This window comes from Pyricularia pennisetigena, chromosome 3 (assembly GCF_004337985.1).
Source record: "Pyricularia pennisetigena strain Br36 chromosome 3, whole genome shotgun sequence".
Taxonomy (NCBI): Eukaryota; Fungi; Ascomycota; class Sordariomycetes; order Magnaporthales; family Pyriculariaceae; genus Pyricularia; species Pyricularia pennisetigena.
In genome coordinates, this window is record NC_043742.1 from 7,120,268 (window position 1) to 7,142,645 (window position 22,378).

The following is a 22,378-nucleotide window of genomic DNA, read 5'->3' on the forward strand; positions in this document are numbered from 1 at the left end:
GGCGTTGATTGGTCCTATGCGACGCCACTTGTCATATTCCTGATAGGATTGCGCAGTGAATCCAGCTTATATGACGTTTGTTAGTTGCAGCCTTTTCTTCGGCAAAGAACACGATTTGGTTTACCATGAAAACACCTTAAGATTGAAATCAAAGCCAGGCAACTCCTCACTCTACATGCAGAGCAACAAGAACTGGACTAGCATGTGATCGCTCGCCGTCATAATGTTCTTCACACTGAATGACCGATACTCCTGCTATTTTATCTCTCTTTTGTTTGACCGACCCTCAAGTGAACAAAACACACTGCCATCCCCGAAGGAAAAAAAAACACGACCTGACTGAGCTCTGATCACAGGAAACTATTGTATATACCAACGAGACGTCCTCCAGGCTACAGCTTGCCCTTCAATCACCACCCGTACGTAGTGCTAGGTTTGATGGTAGAAAACGAGCCGGGGGTGAAATGCAGGAGACGATATTTAAACCACAATAGAATACAATGAACAGATGAGTACGAGAATTCGTTTGAAAAGAGAAGGGCAAAAATAAAAATGAATAAAAAAAGAACAAGCCGACAGCCGTAAAGTCTGCCGGTAACAAATGGCGGTGGGAGAATGGGGTAGATGTAAACAAGATAAAATCACAAGTGCCAGAGATATACAGCACAACTTCCAGAGACGTGTTTTTGTACAGTTCGATGCTGCGTTTATTCGGCCAGCGCCAAAAGCGCCTGGTTGAGCGGCACGATGCGCAGGCTCCGACCCCTTTGCAACCCAGGACTTCCCAGGGGTGTGCTGCCGTTACTTGAACCGCTGCCGCCTGCATTCATTTTTGTCGGACTGGCGGCATCCCTCCACTTGCGGAAAACGCTCTTCAGGTCCCTCGGGATACCCTCGAGCACAACAGTCGATATGGGCACAAATGGGCGGTCTTCCATGGAGGATGCGAGTATGGCGTATTCTTGCGCAAAGTCGAGTGCGTTGCGGAATGAGGCGTACTGAGGTTGAGCGCCATACCCGACAACGATATACATCTCGAAGAAGCAGTCAATGATGTATATACCTGCGGGATCCAGATCTACCTGGCTGAAGGGGGAAATCTCTGCAATCTGATCGGCAAAGACATGTTGGTCAGTCAAATCTCCCATGATAAGTAGGCTCGCGGTATCTGAAATGGCGTCTATTCTTACCTGTTGCTGAGCACCAGCATCGGAGCGGAACAGTCTACCGCAGTATTTTTGATAGTTCGGCTTCAGTCGCCAATGATCAGCTGATCCAGCCCGCATCTGGCCATCAAATATGTTCCAAAACTCGGATGGCTCGTTGCCATCATCGACCTCGACAAGCTCGCCCATCAGAGCCAGGTCCATACCTATCAGCCTGGCGCACGAGAGCTCGTCCACATCACTTCCCTTACCCTTCCACAAGAAACATTTGCCGTTCTGTGTGATTAGGTAGGGGAAACCGGAGCAGAGGCTGTGAGGGGAGAAGTCAACCTCGTCAAAGGTCACTTGCCCCTGGAATCGCCGACCGCAAAGCATGCTCGGAGCCAGCGAGTCGTACTTGTTGCTGGAACCGCGGCGAACGATTACGATGCCACCCAAAGCCTGGAGAAACTCGGGCGTCTCTTTGCCTTGCGGGAATCCAATCAGCTTCCCGCCCAGAGCACGCGCCTCGCGGCCCACAAAGAGCTGAGCATCTTCAATGGCGGATGGGGAAACTTGGTCGCCGGCCCAAAAGTAGACCTCGGAAACCTGGCGTCCGGACCCGTCGAGGAACGTGTGGCCGCACAGGTACATCTCGCACTCGAACAGCATCCTTTCCTGGTGAGCGGGGACGGCCTGTTTTTTGCCGTCGGGATCGATGCGGAACAGCTGCACCGATTGCGTCTTGACCTTGGCGGGCTCGGGAGGGCGGTTCATCAACAGCTCGGCCGCATCCACGCTGTAATCGCGTTTCGGTCGGCTGCGGCCAAAGAACTCGTTAAGCTCCGTTGCAATCTCTGAGGCGTATTTTGTTGGCGAGCGGAGAGGTGACGTTGGCTGAGGAGAACTTCGGCCATCCCGGGGCTGGATGGGGAGCGGACGAATCTTATTCTGAGACCAGGACCGTGAGTGCAGGCCACTCCTTTGTGGTTCGGGTGCTGATGATGGAATCGTTGCAATAACCGGTTGTTCAGTCGTGGTAGAGGCACCTTCGAAGGGGGAGGTTGGCTTGCTAGTTTGGGCGTCCTTTGAGGGCGACAGAGTCGCCTCGGGCAATCGACGCCCGCCTGTCTTTTGAGGCGATAGAGGCCGTATTGCTGCCTGGTCCGAAATCATACGCCCTCCCGTCTTCTGAGGGGACAGCGGGCGTGGTGACTCAGCAACAGGTTGCTGCCATGGGCCTGTCTTATGCACAGAGAGTGGGCGAGGAGTCTCGGCCTCGGTAAATCGACCACCTCCAGTCTTTTGCGGTGATATGGCCCGTAGAGGTTCGCCTTCTTGGAATCGACTGCCACCTGTCTTTTGTGGCGACAGAGCTCGAGGCGCCTCTACTTCTGGAAATTGTCTGCCGCCAGTCTTTTGCGGAGAGAGAGGCCTTGGTGCCCCTCCGGTCTTTTGCGGTGAGAGGGGACGCGGTGCTTCGCTCTCGGGGAACTGCCTACCGCCTGTCTTTTGTGGCGACAGGGCCCGAGGTGGCTCTACTTCTGGAAACTGTCTGGCGCCAGTCTTTTGCGGAGAGAGAGGCCTCGCTGACCCTCCGGTCTTCTGCGGTGAAAGGGGACGCGGTGCGTCGCCCTCGGGGTTTTGGCTATTTTGGCTGGGCTCATCGAAAAACTTTGACATCCGTTTGACGTCCAACTTCTTCGGGGAAGATGGTTGTGAAGCAGGTGCATCGGCCCCACCATGCTTGCTTCGAGCTGCCAGGGCGGCCACTTGCTCGTGAATCTTGCGGGTTGGCGATCGTGGCCTCGTTGAGTCAACCAAAGAGATGACACTTCCTGCGGGTGCTGATACATGAGACGTAAACACTGCGTTTTTGGAGGAGTCTACCAAACTGACAACATCGGCAGGACCCGCTTGGCCACTGCCGGAAATCGGCCGGGACTTTTCGGTCTCTTGTACAAAGTTTGGGGACTTAACGGCAGGATTGCCAACATGAGAGACCTTTCCTTCATCCTGGAGAGTCGGAGCTGGCTCAGGCCTTGGTTGCAAATGAGCTGGTTTCTGGGGCTCTGAAGGCTGTGATTGCGCTGGCTGGGCGACTGAAGTTGGCGCTTTCCTGCGTGGTCCTCGCGCCCGACCCTTAGTCATATGGGTCAACTGAGGCCCAGGGGCCGAAGGCTCCTCGGAGGCTACCTCGGCTGAGCTCGGGTCCGACGATTTACTCGGTCCCCCGGCACCAGGGGGCCCACGGGCCAATAGATTGGCCAAGCCCGGGTTGAAACGGTCTGCAAGACGTCCGCCTGCGACCTTGGGTACAGTGTTGGCATGAGGTTTAGCAGAAGCGCCGACCACTTCTCGATCACCCATAGGGACGCTGCTGGTCCTTTCTGGCTTCGCGGTCGAGGCAGCAGTCTTGGGACTAGGCTCGGACGATGCTGCTTCCTTCTTGGTGGCAGAAAGTGTGCTTGAACGTCCTCGCTGCTCTAATGCCTTGGCCAGTCCCTCTGGGATCGGTTGGTCTTTAGGCTCGCCCGCCGCCCTAGTAACGCCGCGGCCCTCCGCCTTGGCCTTTTGAAATTCGGCCTTCTTCTGCAAGATGGCATCCTTGAATTCGTCCTTACGTACCGAGGGTTTGGGCCCGCCCGTGATATTGAGAGCGTCCTTGCCACGCAATATATTGTCCTTGAACGTGTCTGGCGCAACATAGTTTTGCGTCTTGGTCTTCCGCAGACTGCCAAACACGTTTTTGAGCTCGTTGCCATCGCCGCCAAGAGAAGCAGACGGAGGAGGCTGGAAAGACTTGAGGGTACCTCGGAAATCTTTCTTTGGTGGTGTCTCGGGTTTGGGCTTGCCAAAAGCAGGAGAGCCAACTCTCCGCTCGGCAGGTTCACCACCCTGGGCCTGGCCACCATCTTCCGACGCAAACGCGGGGTTGGAGAAGCGGTTGCGCAGACTGGGGATAGGCGAGCTCTCGACTCCCAGTGATATTGACTGGGATTGAAGCTTACCTGGGAGCGGTGTCGGTTTCACACCTGTACCCATGGGTGGAGCACGCATTAGGCCACCTACCCTGACCTCATGCTTCACTGAGGACGTACGCGCAATCTCGGCATCGGGATTGTTAGCCTTCTGGGCCTTGGCTTTGTTCAACTCAACCATCCAAGCTGGCTGTGAGCTTGGTGGTGGGGCCGGCTTAGGCTTCGGCGAGTCTGGCTTGTTAAGCGCTGCCTCCAGCCAACTCGAATTCTTGGATGGGCTCCAGCGCCTGGGATCCATAGTCTTGGACGGACTTGTTGGCGGTGTCGTCTTGTCTTCCGCATCTTTATCTGTATTCTTATCTTCGTCGCTTTGTGGTGGTCCCTCGCCGCTGCCGCTCGCACTCGAACTCGCTTCAGGTGGAGGCGCATCATCGTTGGCGTGACTGGAATTCGGCCTGGATGAAGGCCGTGATGATGGCCTTGAGACACTCTGATAGAAGCTAGCCGGTCGAGAGTTTGGCTGAAGGGGCCCGCCACGATTCAAGTCCGAGACGCTATTCCGGTGTGACGTGACCGTGTCGGCACGCTGCAAACCAGTCGGCGAACTCACGCTCCATCTCTTGACACTATCAGTCCTTTTCATCATAGCGCTCTGCACAAAGCCACCCATGCCTTTGGTCGGGGAGAGTGGCCTGTTTGGAGAACGACGTCCTCCCGGAGTGGGTGATGTGACAGACGATCGATCATGAGATGGCGAATCGCCATCTCGTGAGGCGTCGGCTCCTGGAGGGTCCAACCGCTGAAGAGGCCCGAGGGACAAGGCCGAGCCGGTCCTTACATGAGTCGAAGTCGACTGCGGTCTTTGGTTATCGGCCGAAGCCTGGGAGGATTGCGACGACATGCCTGGCATTTCTACCTTGAAAGCAGACATGTCTGTTCGTTCTGAATCATCCTCGACCTGGCTACGACGGTAGGCTGGTGAGCTCTGGCCTCGGTCTGCGGTCTGTCGGAACCACGCAGGGTCTTTGGATGCCAGCGATTGCGCGATCTGGTCCCGTGATGGTGTGGAATCGGTTTGCTCTGCTGAAGACCGGGCGACTGCGTTTTCAGCGGCGAACACGGATAGCGGACGGCTCTTCGGTCGATCAGCGCCACGCGAAGGCGGTCTTCGTTGCCATGAGAGTGTGCGCGTCGGGGACGTTGCGTCGGTGGGAGATGTCATGCTCGCAGATTTTGAATCGATGTCGGCTGGCGAGTTGTTCTCTTTGGTAGGAGATGTAGACTGGTGGCACTCGGGGGAGCCCACTCTATCCTCATTGGAAGAATTCGCGGTATCCGGGCCTCGGAAATTTGGTGGTTTCTCAAGGCTCACACCATCCAGAGAGGCCTGCGATGATTTATGATTGCGGTGCGACGAAGGCGGGGGAGTGTTGGCAGGTGAGGATTTCTGTGGTGAGATGGACCTTGCTCGTTCTGTGGGGCAGAACATGGAAAGTAAACAATGGTCAACATTTGGTCCCTGATCACAACAACAACAACAACAACCAGAGGAAAAAAACAACAAACAACAACAACAACAAGTAAGCCAAAAGAGCGAAAGCTTGGTGAGCGCGGACAACGAGCTAATTTTTGATGGGGTGCGTTTTGGTTCTGCGCCAACTGAAGCTTTCACTCTTAGGGCTGGAGCTTACACCAAGCTTGTTTGTTGACAAAACCTGCACCGGCCGTCGCCCGAGTGAATTGAGCACGTGCGGATGCACCAAGGGAGAGGAAACATAAGCTAAAATACAGGAGACGAGTGGGAAAGACAGCCAGACGGCGCGCTCGTGACACTTGGCATATAGTCTGATGGATGTAGGCGAGTAGATAGGCAGGTCTGGCTGGGCGAGGGAGGTATGTGTGTGCCTGGGCGTGCATGAAACGTACCTTCACGGCGTGCTTGCCTCTCGCGCCTCTCCTGCAGTATCTTCTCCTCGAGCTCCCTCGACCTTGCTTCATCCTCTTCGGTGCGGCGTCCCTTCAACTGCTCCACGTCTCGCAAGAAGCTCGATACTTCGTCGGACATGGTTCTCGCTGCGGCGCTTTGCTTCTGCAGCCTTGCATGGCACAGAGAAGGACGAGGAGTGAGCTGGGTGTATCGCGTTTTGTCGATTGCGAATATGCGAGTACGTCGTCCTTTTTTTTTTGGTATATTGGAAGTCTTTGGTGTCTTTACCACAAACACGATGTCACAAAAACGTGGAAACTAAGCCAGGTACCAGACAATGTACCTAAGGCACGTAAGGTAAGGTTGTGGTAGGTTAGGTAGACCCGGCGAATGTTTGTCGGGCGAGAGTGGAGGGGTCGGTTAGGTACAGTACCTTGGTAGGTTCGATGATGCAGCAGGCTAATGCCTTAGCGTTGCTATTGCACCGAATGTAGCAGTGGAGTGAGCAAGCAACCCTGGTAAGAATGCATGGATATTTGGCTAGGCAAGCAAGGCAAGGTACCTATTATGTGTAACATGTTGTCTTGGTTGGTGCGCAAAACTGTGCATTACATACATCAACGACAACCGGAACCTCCGTGACTGGACCTTTGAGCGTAATCTGCTTCGTATTAAAATGTGGAGATTTTGAGGTGTGACATCAAAATAAATAAATAAATAAAAATTACTTGATGTCGCACATATTTTTTGCTTGGTAAGTACTATGGTAGGAAATACAGATCCCTACCCCCGGGGGGCTACCTTGCCTATCCATACCTACCTTATGCAATGCAAAGCAATCCGTCTAATCCTTGCTGCGCCCCCTAGGACCCGATTCGTTGGTGTCAAATCCCTGAAAATTGTCGACTATGATGCCATTAGGAAACATCCCCAGAGTTATAAGGATGGACTCTGCAATCCCGGACGCGAACCATGAGAGTCACCAATGTACTATACAGATATCTAACTACCTACGCTTGTACAAGGCTGCTTATGCCAGCCCACTCTCTCCATGCTCGACCGCGAATCGTGGCATCACCTTTCTAGGCCGTCCATAACTGTTTGTATGGATGCAGAATGCCCCCCCCCCTTTTTTTTTTTTTTGTTGAATCAATTTGCCCGCCCTATTTCCAATCTAGCCTGCATATCAGCACGTCCCTTAATGATAAAAAAATAGAAGCTTGCACGGACTTTCCACGAGGTCGTCAAGTTGCAGCCATAAATTAATTGCTTCCGTATTCGGCCTACCCAGATTTCGTTATACAAGTTCCCGCGTCGACCTACCGGGTGTTTTTAGTTCTAATATAGGAACAACCTAGCTTTTGCATCCTCAACGACCCAAGCTAGCCCTTCCTTGAGATTGTTGCCCGTCATTGCACTGCACTCCAATATGCTCCACCGATGTGTGCGGATCTCTTTCAGTTGTAGTCTCTGAGTAGTTCACTGCTGGTCAACCGACATGCACCTTGGTCTGTCTGGCAAGGTTATATCCATTTGACTGTGCTTACCTCGAGGATTTCGTCTTTTTGCATGCAACCATTTACATCTGTTTTATTGGCAAAGACCAGAAGACTGGCACCCGAGAGTCGCTGTAGATCGTTGTCAGTTGTTATATTATCATTCCATGACCCGATTGGTACCCAAGACATGTAAGGGGAAAACAGGGGGAAACAAACTTCTTCTTGGAGTAGGCCGTGAAGCTCCACACGGCAGTCCTCCACTCGTAGACGGTCTGTGGCATCAACCACCCATATCAAGGCATCCGTCTTCTCAAAATAGTTTCTCCAGTAAGACCTCAGTGTCTTCTGGCCACCAACATCCCCTGAATGATGTCAGACTCTTGTATAGGGGCTTTAATACATGGCTTTTGGGTAAGGCGCACTGCTTACATATGTTTAACTTGTACCTTCATAGCCGTCAGTCGTGCGGGTTTTGGCACAAGATGGATTCAAAATCACTCACCCTTCGTAGTCGATCGTCTTGATAATAAATCCCAAGGTGGGGCTGACGGTATTGACGTCCTCATCCATGATTTTCTTGACGATGGTAGTCTTGCCAGCATTATCCAGTCCACTTGTTCGCACAGTGGTCAACTTGGATTTCAGGATCTACTGTCTACCAGTGGGACTGTAAGGACAGTTTAATGTGCTGCACTTACAGCATTAAAATCCTCAGCTCCTTGTCTTTTAGTCTTGCTTTCCTGAGGATTGACAGCATCTTGCCTGTTGAAGGATGGAATCCCAGGCCCAAGACGCCTGCGACCACGTCTGACCGATCCAGACCGCTTAGTCTTAAAGCAAAAAATTCTACCTAGTCGCCAGGAAGCAAAGGTTTGGGGATTTTGAAGAGGATCTAGAAGGAGGCACACGTCGGCTTCAACTCAAACGTTTAATTCGTCGGGAAGTAGCCTTGCGGTGTCCAGCGCAGGTACCTAGCAGGTCCTTGTAAAGTACGATGTGGCCCCGCTTGATACACGTGATCTGCTTTTTTTTGTTTTTTTTTTTTCTCCTGCGATCAACGACATCTGACAGATCCCGCTGCATGCATCCTTAATTTAACTCCCAACTTCCATCGGGGTATAGTGTCTCTGGGGATATCTTCACACCACCCAACTACTACAGCTCAACTCCCCACGTTGCAGGCCCGATATATTACGATTCAACCAGCAACCGACTCCACTTATAGTAGTCGACTGTATCAGTTGGTGACTGATATAGGAATATAGTTAGTGCCCAGATTGGTAGACAGTTTTCTTGCCGTCGCTTTCCCGGTCTTTTTAGCTCTCTGTACGCTCAGGCCAGACATAAGAAGAGATCCACCATAATAGACTTTGATCATCTTTGGAGTTTTTATCATACTTGGACTGGGTAGCTTTTGCTCGCTTCCAGTCATTCCCACAGGTAATTTTCTATGTTCCGAGAGTATATATCCATTCCCCCCCGGGATTCCGATATTTAAAGTGGTTATGCACCAGAAGCCTTGGCAAAGGAAAAACATTTGCCACCGATTGTAGGACTATATGAGAAGAATACCGCTTCCACGAAGCGAATTCTGTCAGAACTCTTGACTAATTAACTTTCCTATATGTTCCTGGTCTTTGTCCTCTGCTGTTCGGGTACGGGGCTTCAGAGTATGGTCGCAATTTACATTGTACTGGTGCATTGTCATGATACATATCTCACAGGAGCTACCAATATTCTTCCCCCAGATTTGAAATGACAAATCACCTGGTAAATGGCTAGACAGTTTTGGAATTGTGGAACTTTCGGTTTCCTGCCCATATCTGGGGCGGATTCTTCTCAGCCAGACAACATAAACGATTTCCATATCTGTATCGTTGAAACTGTATTTCCTGGTCAGGGTTCGTTGGCTGGCGCCTCTACCAATGACTGGAGCCTTGTGTGTTAACCTCGTAACTTTGTTAGGAAAGAGCAAACAAGTCAGTACACGCAAGGAAGGAGGTAGGCAATTTGCCCCAATTCCAGGGCTGGCAGAAGGGCATCCGTGCCCGCTCTACTAACCTCCCGACCTGCGGTTTCTGCCGAGTCTGATCTGAGAGCAAACTGAGGTTCGTGGCCCGGGTTCCTACCAACCTACCCCGTGTCCTATCCAACCCTACCACAGGCCTGAGGACTTATCAGAATACAGCCCCAGTACTTTTGCAGCGAGGAAACACAAAACTTCAACTTTTCACCTTGTTTTCACTGGAAGAAATCTCCACGCACAACCTTCTTGTCAATTATCTTGCTACAAATGACAACTTCTGTCTCGTAGCATAAATTTATCCTTGACCACATCTGTCCCAAAACTCCTGTTTTTTCCGTACAACTTATCTTACCCGCTAAGCCTGCAGGATCTTTGGTATCTTTCCCCCTATTAGCAATTGTTTTTGATCATACCTCACTTCAACTGTGAGTTGGACCAAGCAACCCTTGTTGTCACAATCTCACCACACTCGTGTCAACATCAAACATCTTTCGCGCGCTCGAAAATCTTAATACAAACTTGCACGACTGTTAAGAGTCTGACATGGTATCCAAATAGGTCGCTCCGTTGAATCACCATCCTGGTTGCCTGGATCGGCTTCTTACCTTGAACTGACATGATCTTGAATCTGCTGAGATCTTTCACGTTTACGCGTCACGTCCAATACTTCGGAACAGTCCAGCTACGCCTGGCTTGGTAACATTTCAGATACTGAGTAGTAAGTTTTATATTTCTCCTCTGGCTTCTGATTACTGGTGACGTCCTGTCGTTGTTCTTTCGGCACCCCTTTGGGATCATTGAGCCATTCATGTCACCCAAATACCAGCTTGGTAAAATACAACCGCTCACTCGAAACTTGTTTAGATCCCCAGTCGCTGCTTTACAATGTCACCTCCGAGCGACACTGAGCAGAAAACTCCTGCCAAGCAGGTTGCTAAAGAAGGGAAAGCTACCAAAACCCCAGAGCCTGCTATTATCTCGGCGAACTATGCACTTGATTGGGTAGTTTCAGATCACGTCCCAGCGGGCGACACAAGATATGGACAGGATTTACCTCCATTCAAACCTCGGTACGGCCCGTTCGGGCATCCTTACCCGGAGTTCTGGAACACCCCAAAGCACCAGACGCCTGATCGGGCGACAGCAGACCAGCGTTCCCAGTGTGACATGAAGGATGGACAGAACCCGCCAACCTTTGACCCTCGCTACGGCCCTTTCGGCCATTCCTACTACCCACATCCTCATCCATACCATAGTTACTTCAGCTTTCCCACCATACCACCGCCCCCTGCATGGTACTCTCACGGACCCGGTGCCTGGCACCCTGGCAACTGGCCGCCGGTAAACGGTCGCTATCCCACTTCTGGAGAGCGGACGCCAAGCGAACATCTACACGGTGGCCTCAGTCCTCAACAAGGTAATCATCACTCAAAGCAACAAAAGTCCCAACATGATGAGACCAAGGCTGTTCCTCCTGGGATTTCTGCGAACAATACCGAGGTCAAAACAGCAGGATTGAGCAATGGACATTCAGGCTCCGACTCAGGACTTTCCACGCGGCTGAAAGACGTGAAACTCGCAGCATCAGTACTCGACTTGGATAGAAACAGTCAAGCCGCTGACCTTGGCAAGCTGGGTGACCCGATGACTCCTGTCAGCATGAAAATTGACAAACCCTCCGGCAACCTTGCACTGCCTGACAACAAGACTGAGAAGCACAACAAAGAGATCAGCCATGAATTGGCTAAACATGACCATAGCCAAGCTGATAAAGTCTCCAACTACACCGGGTTGGGAAGCTCCGTGGATATAAGACGGCCAACGGGCTACACGCTTGATATGGACCAGTCTCCAGAGCCAGCGGATCAGCCGCTTGCATCAGACATAAGAGGATCAATTGGCCCTCCGCATGACCTTCATTTGTCGATGGATGGAAAGATGTTCAAGCAAGCGTGGACGGATGACCCAGCCGTGACATTGTCCTCCGAGTCATATGTCATAGAGACTGTCCAAGCATGGCAGGTTTCTGTACAGCCCGCTCGTAACATTGATTTCGAGGAGCTAACAAGGGAGCTTGCCAACCGGTCAGATTGTGATTTTGACCCTGCGGCTCTCCAATTTAAGTCACAGATGGAACCAGGCGACACCAAGACGCACCCCGACAACCCAAGCAACATGGATACGAAGAAGGACCGGAAGATGAAAGCGATTCTCCAAAGAAGCATCAAGGAGGATCGTGCGCGTGTCCCTGCGGTACCCAGGGAAGTGATGCCGCAAGAGGCGCTGGAACCACAATTTGCCTGCCACATGCGCCCGGCCAAGGAGGAGGATCTGACCAGCGTCGAGAAGATCTACAACCTGGAACTCAGACAAGGGTTCCAGGCCCGAGACAAAGTACCGCTGCCACACAGGTCTTATCTTTCGCTTTTAAAGATGTGTCAAGGCCGGTCATTGCCATTCATTGTGGCTGTGGCTGGAGCCCCTCACGATGTACGGAACGGGAAAATTCCCGAGGTCGCATGGCAGAGCAGGGAGCCGCCGAAAGGAGCCGTACTAGGCTTCAGCTTCTTATCCCCATATTACAGAGGATTTTTGAATGATTTGGATTCTGCGGGCGACTCATCGGTTAAACTTGATGTCATGATCCATCCGGACTATCGCTCCATGTTTATCGGGACCGCGCTGATCGACAAGATGTTGCAGCTCATCTGCCCTCGTTACAAATACATGGATACATGTCAATTCGTGGATGACAGCGCTGTGTCGCTCTACCGTGGAGCGCATAACTCACTTCACCGCTTCTACCACGTTCACGCCGATGTCCTTGTGGCTGGCAAAGATGATCCGAACGCAAAGCGTTACGACAAGCTTCTCCAGGATCGATTTGGCTTCGAGAAGCTTCTCGTCATCCGTGGGAGTCATCAACATAAGAGTGGCATGCTCGACCTGGTGAGCTATCACAAGCAGTGTCGCCCTGTTTCCGGAGCAGAGGGTGCGGAGACAGCCGCACCTTGATATTGAGTTGTTCGATACCTTGAACGACATCCGAATGGAGATAACATTTCGACGTTAGCTCTACCAGCATCATTTGCGTTGTCTTATTTTGTTTTCATGATGGGAAGGGAATTTCGGAGCTTGCGTCTGCGCAATGGAAGGATTTTCCAACCATCACCCGTTAGGTATGTTGTCGTGGGTTCGAGAAGTCTCATGTGACTTGCTGTTGAGGCGTGTAACGCTTTGTATCGGCCCCTTGTCCCCATCTTGGTCGCAGTCTGTGGGAGCATATCTGCTCACGCAGCTTTAATTTTGTATTGCCCGCGCAAGAAACACAGTCAACGGATAACTACGAGGCGACCATTGGCGATTTGCGTTTGACAGGACTGGACCCATCTTGGTGCTTTGGCTGGGCGTTTTTTTCTTTTTTTTTTCTTCTCTGAATGCAGTGGCCCCAGCAACTTTATCTGTAATTAATGACCAGCCAGCTATGCAGCTCTGTGGGTATATATGGTCGATGTTAAGGACAAGATATGCCGACTCATCAAGATCTTATCTGAACTCTGGTGCGTCAATACAATCCCTGCATGCGCTGCTGCTATGTGGAGGCATGTCGTCATTATCAGCCCCTCTCCCTTGGGGTTCCTTACTTGTCAAGTATGGGATGGGGGAATCACAGTTTACCAAGGACCTCTGTTGTATGTATACCAGTACTGAAAAAAAAGATTGGCGGGGTAGTTAGCCAATCGATATACACGGCGGGCCCAAGACTGAAATGCAAGACCGGTTTGGCTGGCTGTAAGTGATGTGATGATCTTGGAGAAGATGAGGGGTTGACGGTGACATTTCGTACCGCAGTACGGCTCTGGGGGCCCTGATAAGGTTTGCAACACCCGAGTTCGGAGAAAGGGGCGGGCTTGAGCTGGGAATGTCATTGTCGTATTGGTCTTTGTTCGCTACATTTAAGCTCATGCCGAGACAAGTCCGCGCGTGTAGTCTGGGTTGGTTGTTGCTATTTTACGTGATGATGATTCGAGTTGCGAGTGTAGAGGAGTGGAGATGTATAGTTTTCCGTCGGCCGGCTCATCCCATTGCATGCGCCAGAACCCTGAAAAGCGTAGGCTTCCGTCCATCCATCATCCCGATAGGAACAGGTCAATTCTTCTTTTACCAATAACCATCTTGCATGATCAAACATTGTGTAAATCGACGCAGCACATTTTCTCTGTTCCACAAAGTAAACAAGCTGATTAATACTCACGTCAAAATGGCCTTCACAACCAAGGCGACAATTGCATCATTTGGCGGGCGTCTGCTCAAGCTCTCCCACCAGTCGTCCGTCACAGGCACCGAGATGGCAGTGAACCTTTACCTGCCACCACAGGCCAACAAACAAAAGGTCCCGCTGCTCTTCTACCTGTCGGGCCTGACGTGCTCACCCGAGAACTGCACAGAGAAGGGCTTCTTCCAGCATGGCGCCTCCAAGCACGGCATCGCCATCGCCTACCCGGACACCTCGCCGCGCGGGCTGAACCTGCCAGGCGAGGACGACAGCTGGGACTTTGGTTCAGCGGCTAGCTTTTACGTGGACGCCAAACAGGACCCGTGGAAGGGAAACTACCGCATGGAGACGTACATCACCGAGGAGCTCCCTAAGCTGCTCTACGAGGGGTTCGCCGACAAGCTGGACAAGGGCAAGGGCATGAGCATCACGGGCCACAGCATGGGCGGCCATGGCGCACTGTCCATCTACCTCAAGCACCCGGGCATGTACCGCAGCGTGTCGGCCTTTGCGCCCATCGCGAACCCCAGCAAGTGCCCCTGGGGCGAGAAGGCCTTTGGCGGCTACCTGGGCGACGACAGGGAAGAGTGGAAGAAGCACGACTCCACGGAGCTGGTCAAGGGCTGGAGCAAGGACGAGGACCTCAAGATGCTGGTCGACGTGGGCACCGGTGACAATTTTTACAAGCAGGGGCAGTTGCTGCCCGAGAACTTGGAAAAGGCTGTCAAGGATGCCGGTTTGAAGGGCTTGACCCTGCGCTATCAGGAGGTGAGTGCTCTGGAAAGGATGCCACACTTGTCGTGATACACTAAAGCACGCATGTTGGCGATACTGACTGCGCCACTCGGTTTCAATTATAGGACTACGACCATTCGTATTTCTTCATGGCTTGTAAGTCAACTACCTCTTCAAGTGTTAACCAGAAGATCTCCATCTGACCGGCCTTACAATATAACAACAGCCTTTAGCGATGACCACGTTGCGCACGCCGCCAAGTATCTAGACGTCTAGGCTCATGGGGAAATTTAGCGCTTTGTTAAAGGAGACGATTCACGTGCAACAGCCGAACTATAACAGCACTCATTCGCAGTTGATATTAGAAAATTGCCAAACACTGGTCTGGTTCCGGAGCCTTGGTCATACGTTTCTGCAACGGATAAATATATTCAAGAAAAGTTGTATTGCGAAACGAGGGTATCACCATGTTGTGTTTGTAAGCAAAGGCTGAATTCCCCGTCCTCTTCGGTATCCTAGGTAGCCTTCCGTCAAATATCATAACGTCATAAAGAGACAAAGCGAGGGCACGTCTTTGTCGTTCCTCCCAATCCGGTCCATAGATCAATGCGATGAAAAAAAAAAAAAAGAAATTGGTTCTTGGAGCTGGCCCTGATGCCAACCTAGCCAGTTCCTGCTTCCCAGCAATGTACCACCGACAATGCCTGAGTGTAAGCACGGCGAACCTCGAGCGTGATTTTTGGTCTGTAAAGGCGCCACTGCAATGTTGGGGGAGGCAGGGCGGCTCCCTCCCCCAAACGTTCGCACCTTACCATTCATTGTCAGTTCGTCAACTAATCCTCTTCTCAACCGGACTCAGACCCTCCTTCTCGAGCTTCGCGCGCATGTCTAGCTCGGCCTCGCGCCTTATACGCGCAAACGCTAACTTCTCAAACCGTGTGAGCGCCTTCCACCAGTGCTGGCCAGCCTCGTGCTCGCTTATGCGCTCCAGTAGGTCCGCCGTGCGCAAACGAACATCACGATCTTTGTGAAATAAGCCGAGGGCAATGTAGAAAAGCCCAGCGTGCGACTCGGGTGCTACCGTGAGCAGCAAGCAAATCTCGTCGTACGAGTGTATGTGCCGCGCAAAGGCCGTGTAAATCTCACGGCTCTGAGCCGGAGTCAGCCGTTGCGTCCGCAGACGGTCGTGCATGTGGTGAAGATCCAAGCCTTTGAGGGGTTTGATGGAGTAATGTTGAGCAAGGTCCTGAAGCCATGGTCAGTATACACACAATATTGTTGCTCACGGTGACAAGTGAAGGGGACAATGCTCACCTGGATGAAGCTGTAGTAGCTCCGTGTGTTTCTCCAGCCCTCTATCCTGGTTACGTTGCCTGCAAGCTCCCTCATCTTTGCATTTTCATCCGCCCAAACGTATCCATGCCCGCCCACGGGGACTGCCGCTCCCTCTGGCTCGTCGCCACCAATGTAGAGTGCGCTGGCCCCATAAACACTCTCCTCAAACGCGGCGGCTATCCTGGTGAATTTGACCACCCAGTCACGCCACTTTGCTCTCACGACCCGCTCTCCGGCCCGAGCCGCTATGCTCCTGAGTATGTCGACCATGAAGGCATTGTCGCCCGTCAAGTCGGCGGTCGCGCTGTTCGAGGGCCCACTCGTCACCAGATTCGCATAGGCCGGGTTCTGCTGTTTGAAGTACAAAAGGCCTTCTGTCGGGGCTGCATTCTCGATTCGGCTGCTGATCTTCATTCGACCTGTCTGCAAGTCGCATAGAAGATCCCACCATTCCGGATGCAAGTCGAACGTCGGATTTGTGACGCCAGCAATGAAGCCGGGAACGTTGAGGAGATCATCAATTTTGGTCAGATCCGTATAGGGGAACGCGAAGCGTGTGAAACCTCTGAGAAGACCACCCGAGACCAACGCGCATGAGGCCAAAACTGCTTCAGCCACCTCGCCAGATGGCATGTTGTGGCCGAGGAAAACAATACGCTTCTGCGTCAGCAACGCATTGATGAGCACGATGATCGGGTGCGTGGTTGGGCCGTTGGTTGTAAGGTGCGCATGCAATGGGAATGGTTGTGGAGATTTTATGTGCGGTTCTGAGAATGTCTGGATGAGCTTGATGAGCGAGAAGTCGCCGACGGTCTCCGGCATGACGGCTACAGGCACTTTTATAGGGATTGGGATTCCCTTGTAAACAACCTTGCTCTCGAACTCATGAGTATCTCTCGGTACCGAGTATGTTGACTGTCCCTCAAAATGGGCTTTAGTCCCTGCCCTGGAGATTCCGGGTCTCTTGGCGGGGCTCCTGCTTGCGTCGAAGATCTGGTCAGGAACATCTTCCCCACGGTCCTCGGCCATCCTCATCTGGACCATTTGCTCGAACTTCTCCATAAACAAATCCTTGTTCTCACTGGCCTGGAGAAGGTGCCTTTCGAGGAAGCTAAGCTTCGGCATGAGAGACAAGTCCATTGCGTTCACCGCGTCATAAAGCATCGCTAGAGTCTCCGGCACAGGGGCCTTGAAATACTCGTCTAATGCAAGTAAAAGGAGTGGCTATGTTGTCAGGTCCGAGTTAGTTAACCGGAGAGTCAAGTGAGAAAACGCACACAAAAATTGCGAACAAAAAAGCGGTCGTGTCTGCTACAGCGCAGATCACAGGCAGTTTGTCATCGTCAAGCTCACCTTGTAGATGTGTAGAAATGGATGCCTCGTGCATATTGCCATCGCCTTCACGATGGATCCTCGCTTGACCGTCTTATCCAGCTTTGTGTTGACCAAGTTAAGCACGTAAATCAACGGAGGACCTTCTACACCATCTGCCTCGCTATCGGTAGAGTCGTCATCCCAGCCGTACTCATCGTCCTCGTTCTCTATGTCATCTTCGGCATCACCCTCATACCGCCCTCCTGCTAGACCTAGCGCCTTGTCCCTTCTGAACTGCCTCCTTCTCTTGCGCGCATCTTTGGCTTGTCGCTCCTGGTCCTCCTCCTCCTCGGACTGATCCTTGTGAAGAAAAAATATAGTCCAATCCTCATGCCGCATGTGGGCGCCGTCAGGCAGCATCAGCTCGGCCAGCATATTTTCGTCTCCAGTGATGGCAACAGGGTACTGCTGGTCCATTACAGATCCGCGATCAATGTCGAAAGACGCCACCAGAATGTACTCGACATGATTTTCTGTTGCGCCACGGGGGTACTGCGAGCGCAGCTTCCTTGGTGGGTGCGCATCGGGATTGTAGCGCCGGGTTCCGGACAGAGAAGAGTGTTGCGACGACACGCCGGTGCCCGTGGATGAAGTCTTGCTTTTGGAGCTAGGATCGGAAGTTCTGTCTGTCTCAGACATGATGACGGGCGGAGGCGGTTGTGGTGATTGAGGTGGTCGGGAGACGTGGGACATTTGCGACCCAGAACGCGAAGATGGAGGAAAAGATGACAGTGACGTTCTTCTGATTTGCGTATTTACCCCGTTGCTGCCATCCGAGTACAGCTGGACGAACAGATTGGCGTTATTACTGCCGGGCGCCCTGGGCAAATGATCTGGCCGAGAAACAGCCTGGGCTGATGCCATAGTAGTAGCCGTTTGTTCGTTTTGCCCACCCAAGAACTCAGCTGGTTTGGGCACAGGCTCGAGTATTGTTTTTATTTTTTATTTTTTTTTTTTTTTTTTTTGAGGCAGGCCCTCGAGTGCGCGTACCTGCACCTTTGGCTTGATAGCACGTCAGTCAAGTAGCAATGAGTCTTCAATTCAGCAAGGCGGTCAGAATTGATGCCAAGACAAACTCCCACTCCCCATCGGACGGTGGCACGGGCCTGATGCTGCGGCTGACTGCACCACCCAGATACTCCGGTAGGCGAAAAAAAAAAGGTTTAGGTCACCAAGACCGCGGACATCCCAATGTTCCTTTCTCTGCCCGTAGAGCTTGAGGACGATGTAACAAGGCTCTCAAGCCAAGCTCTTGTTGGCGGTAAAGTTTATTCCAGGTACTAGTCTAGACTAGGAGATGGCCTGAGATCGGAGATGATGATGAATGGACAGAAGGCCTGGAAAGGCAGAGAAAAAAGAAAAGAAAAGAAAAGTAACGCCTGTGATGCCTTGGCTGAAAAAGTTGGTGCTTTGAATTGCGCTGACAACCGCGTGTGTGGCCTTGTATAAAGTTTAACGATCAGAGCGTTTGGTAAACTGGTATCAGACGAAAGACGTGGTTGGGGCGGATGGTGAGCGAGCTAGATCCGGATGTAGCCAGTGATGACAGGGCGAGCAACGGTCTGTTGTATCGGCAACAATCGGGTACATGAGAGGCTTGCGCGGAGCCAGACTATCTGTTGGATTATCAGAGCCTGCTTCCGCCAGTATCGTAGGTATATGTGATGAGTCGGGGGCTTTGTCGCGGGTTCAATGGTTCGGGCTTGGATTGGCAATGTTGACAACCATTCGTTGCGCGATAGATTGGTATGACTTGACGTCCTTCGGTTCTTTGCTACTAACCAATCACTTTCGAACAACAACCCGTCGCGTTGTCTGTTTGATGCGATAGAGGCTCGCCGCGATGCTTGGGTGAAAGAACAGGGACAGGGTAGTAAGTAATCGGTAGCGTCCAGTCTAGTCGAAGTGATGGCTGTCTCGAAACGACGTCGCCGCACGGGAAGGAGCCTGAGCCGGTCAGTGCACGGAAGGATGGCGAACCGACAGTTCTTGTAGCAGCGAGGAGGCGGACAGACAGCCTCTCCACAACCTGTTGAGCAACCAAAGCAAAGGTAAGATAAGGTAGGCAGTCAAGGTAATCAGACCTACTTACTGTTGCTATTGATTTATTTGACTAAATTGAGCAGCGGGCCCCCATTGTAAAATCACGCGGTATGGTTATGTATGTACGTATCCTGATTGTCGCATCGGCGTCAAAAAGGGATTGAGGGGAGGAAAGGGGTTCAAAGAAAACGGGGACCGGGGCTTCGGGCTTCAACAGGGGTTGCTATCTTTTTTTTTTCTTTTCTTTTTGCGAAGTTGTCCCCAGCAGTACCATCCGCTTCAGGGGTCCATTGCGATGAAACGAGCAGGCTCGACCAGTATGGAATCTCGCCCCGAAAATCCCCCACCTTTTTTCTCGGCGAACCGTCTTGTCTACAGTACTATGGTACGTCCCCTGCCCCTCCACAAGCAGCGACTGGCTTTGTGCGAGTACTCTCCCCACCGCCTACGAGTGTGCGTAGTGCAGCGCAGCGCAGACCGCCTCTTGGTCCTACTGTTCCTGCATGTGGCTTCAATCCGTGACAAGTATATACAGTACCACGTCCACGGGCTTTTAGTATCAATTGTAGTAATATCTCCATCAATTCATACAACCGAGTCCTCTAGACATGGCAAGATTCTGACCCATGTGTAAAACAACACATTCGGTACTTAGGTTATGTACCTACACTTGTTCTTAATTGGTATCTCCATTTTCTCATTTACGGGGTATTGGCTCGGTACACTCGACCGACCGTCGCCCGCGATGCTTGCAAGTTCTCTGGCTGACAATGAGAACTGCAAGCAATGCCCTGTATCGACAAAGATTCGGCCACACTGTAATTATATGATATGATAGGGAACTAATCACTTTAAGGGCCCAAGTAAGTAAAGTAAGGTACTTTGCTTGGTAGGGTGCTAATTAGTTGGTTGACCGGGGAGTAGCAGGAATTGCCGGCACATAATTGGACCCCGCAGCCGCCATGATTTGAGCCGCCCAAAGTCCCGTGCACGCGCCACGGTTGTCGGGTTAGCCATGCCGTCATGTTTACTTTCGACTTGGGGTCGATTTGGAGTAGCCTTTGTTGGCGTCCTCATTTTGACAAATTTGTCTTTCCAATAAACTCTTGATGAACGGATGTTAACCAGCACATATTGCAACAAAGATCATCTATCGACACGATCACTTTTACAAGCCCATTGTAGCACACTAAGCTAGTACTTTGTCGCTGAACCACCTTATTCCAAAACATTTTCGGATAGATCGTATGCTGCGAAAGGCCAGCCGTAGCCAAGAAAACAACATCCATCGCATCACCGAGATAATCTTTTACACATAAGCAATGTCGTCCACAGGCCCGGGGTATAAGCCGCCATCATTCAGCTCCGGCTCACAGCGCGCTTCGCCCTTCCGAAGACCTTCATCACCAGCTTCTCCTTCACCGCTAAGGCAGTCCACCCCGCTAGGGTCTCCTACACGCGCTGGTGGGACACACTCAATTGCAGGTTCTAGACTATCCTATCAATCAACACCAGCAAGCGTCGACACATGGACACCCAAGGCACAATTCAATCCTGCAGACACGAGCGCCAGTACAGCGACAGCATCTCGACCAACTCTCAAGACTGCAAACTCAAGGGGTGTGGGCAACAACAACGCCATGTCACAGTTACCACCTTCACAGGTGCGGATGCTTAGAGAGGGATTCCAGATACTCGACCGTGACAGTGACGGCGTCGTCGGTAGGGAGGATGTCGCCGATATGCTGACCCAGCTAGGTAGGTCTGACGCATGGCACATATATTCTGCGGATGAGTCTTCGTTAACCAGATGATAATGAGATGTATTTGTTTCAACAGGTCTCCCTGCCAATGCCTCCGATGTATCGCCGTTCTTCCCGCCAGCGTCACCGCAAACCACCACGCTCGCAGCATTCCTCAGCTCACTATCTGCGGTGCTTGCCGCTCTATCGCCTAGCGCCGAGTTGCTTTCTGCTTTTTCTGCCTTTGATGATGACGATAGTGGTCAAGTCGACCTCGTAGAGTTACGCGATGCCTTGCTGCATACTGCGCCGGAACCCGGCGAGCGAGCTTTGACTGAAGAGGAAATAGACAGGGTCATGGACGGGTTCACAGGAAGGCGAGCCTTCAGCAAAGGCAATAGCAGATTAGGAGGTTTGGGAAAGCGTGGAGAAGTCTTCAAGTACCAAGACTTCGTGCAATCAATCCTGGGTGGCAGTAATGGCAAATCCGAGGCTGCTGATTCGGAGGAGGAGGTTTAATTGCTGTCACTACTGGTTCCAGTTCTACTTTGTGTCTGTTGCCTAGTTGTCCAGGATCGTGCATGTTGTCTCTGCCATGGTTGAGTGTGTTCACAAGGAAATGTAATAAAATTTCACGGGACTGGCTGAAAATAGCTAAATGCGGTCTGGATCATTTGCTATCGGCTTCCTTTGTTATTTATGGTTTTGTTAGTGTTGTTGCAACCAAGTGAACAGTCTGTGAATTGAAGACCTTAATATAGCCATAAATATGGAGAGCAACCATAGTTCGATTTATGGTGTGCTATTTATGAAATCAGTCTCAGCACAAGCGCAGGTCAATGTGGGTACCTCTAGGTAAGATATGAAGAGGTAATTAATTAAAGATTACCAGTAGCATCTGGCTGTCGTACATAGTTAAGCGGGTTATACCCAGCCCGTCCCCACAGAAGGTTCGAGAACTATTACGGAGACTTCAAACATCCAGTTCATAACAAGCTCAAAACCCCCAATACCCTGCAGTGCATTACGTAGCAGTTGAAATGAGATCCAGACATCGACCCGCTACCGTGGCACCCAAAGCTCTGCCTACCAAGGGCCTGGCACCAGGCGAAGTTAAATATTTTATTCATTGAAAGCTTCTGCTAAGGCAAGTGTTGCGGGGCGAGCAGCGTGACTTCTCTTTACCAAAGCGTCGATCGGATATACCGTCAGGTAACGTATCTAATCATTGTGCCTAAGATATTATGTTTCCATGGTGAGGAGTGGCCAAAATGCAAGAGGCTGAGGTAGCATTG

General features: G+C 51.7%; 7 protein-coding genes across 7 annotated transcripts; 3 read left to right on the forward strand and 4 right to left on the reverse strand.

Moving 5' to 3' along the window:
- Positions 1-707: 707 nt before the first annotated feature.
- Positions 708-6,191, reverse strand: PpBr36_03696 (uncharacterized protein; the record flags this gene model as incomplete). The annotated part of the gene is made up of 2 exons (XM_029890866.1): positions 708-5,599; positions 6,053-6,191. 2 exons carry the CDS (start codon positions 6,189-6,191, stop codon positions 708-710), a joined length of 5,031 nt encoding a protein of 1,676 aa, XP_029754173.1.
- A 1,200-nt stretch (positions 6,192-7,391) lies between these two features.
- On the reverse strand, positions 7,392-8,375 carry PpBr36_03697 (uncharacterized protein; the record flags this gene model as incomplete). Its single annotated transcript, XM_029890867.1, has 6 exons — positions 7,392-7,523; positions 7,601-7,681; positions 7,769-7,914; positions 7,982-7,998; positions 8,055-8,165; positions 8,251-8,375. Coding segments are annotated over 6 exons (612 nt in total), but the record flags the coding sequence as incomplete, so codon positions are not given.
- A 2,088-nt stretch (positions 8,376-10,463) lies between these two features.
- Positions 10,464-12,593, forward strand: PpBr36_03698 (uncharacterized protein; the record flags this gene model as incomplete). Its single annotated transcript, XM_029890868.1, has 1 exon — positions 10,464-12,593. One exon carries the CDS (start codon positions 10,464-10,466, stop codon positions 12,591-12,593), a length of 2,130 nt encoding a protein of 709 aa, XP_029753538.1.
- A 1,246-nt stretch (positions 12,594-13,839) lies between these two features.
- PpBr36_03699 (uncharacterized protein) lies at positions 13,840-14,865 on the forward strand (the record flags this gene model as incomplete). Its single annotated transcript, XM_029890869.1, has 3 exons — positions 13,840-14,622; positions 14,715-14,745; positions 14,816-14,865. 3 exons carry the CDS (start codon positions 13,840-13,842, stop codon positions 14,863-14,865), a joined length of 864 nt encoding a protein of 287 aa, XP_029753539.1.
- Positions 14,866-15,418: 553 nt separating this feature from the next.
- Positions 15,419-18,162, reverse strand: PpBr36_03700 (uncharacterized protein; the record flags this gene model as incomplete). Its single annotated transcript, XM_029890870.1, has 3 exons — positions 15,419-15,835; positions 15,904-17,148; positions 17,278-18,162. 3 exons carry the CDS (start codon positions 18,160-18,162, stop codon positions 15,419-15,421), a joined length of 2,547 nt encoding a protein of 848 aa, XP_029753790.1.
- A 656-nt stretch (positions 18,163-18,818) lies between these two features.
- Positions 18,819-19,337, reverse strand: PpBr36_03701 (uncharacterized protein; the record flags this gene model as incomplete). The annotated part of the gene is made up of 1 exon (XM_029890871.1): positions 18,819-19,337. A coding segment is annotated over one exon (519 nt), but the record flags the coding sequence as incomplete, so codon positions are not given.
- A 1,326-nt stretch (positions 19,338-20,663) lies between these two features.
- PpBr36_03702 (uncharacterized protein) lies at positions 20,664-21,602 on the forward strand (the record flags this gene model as incomplete). The annotated part of the gene is made up of 2 exons (XM_029890872.1): positions 20,664-21,099; positions 21,181-21,602. The coding sequence occupies 2 exons, from the start codon at positions 20,664-20,666 to the stop codon at positions 21,600-21,602; spliced, it is 858 nt and encodes a 285-aa protein (XP_029753792.1).
- Positions 21,603-22,378: the final 776 nt, after the last annotated feature.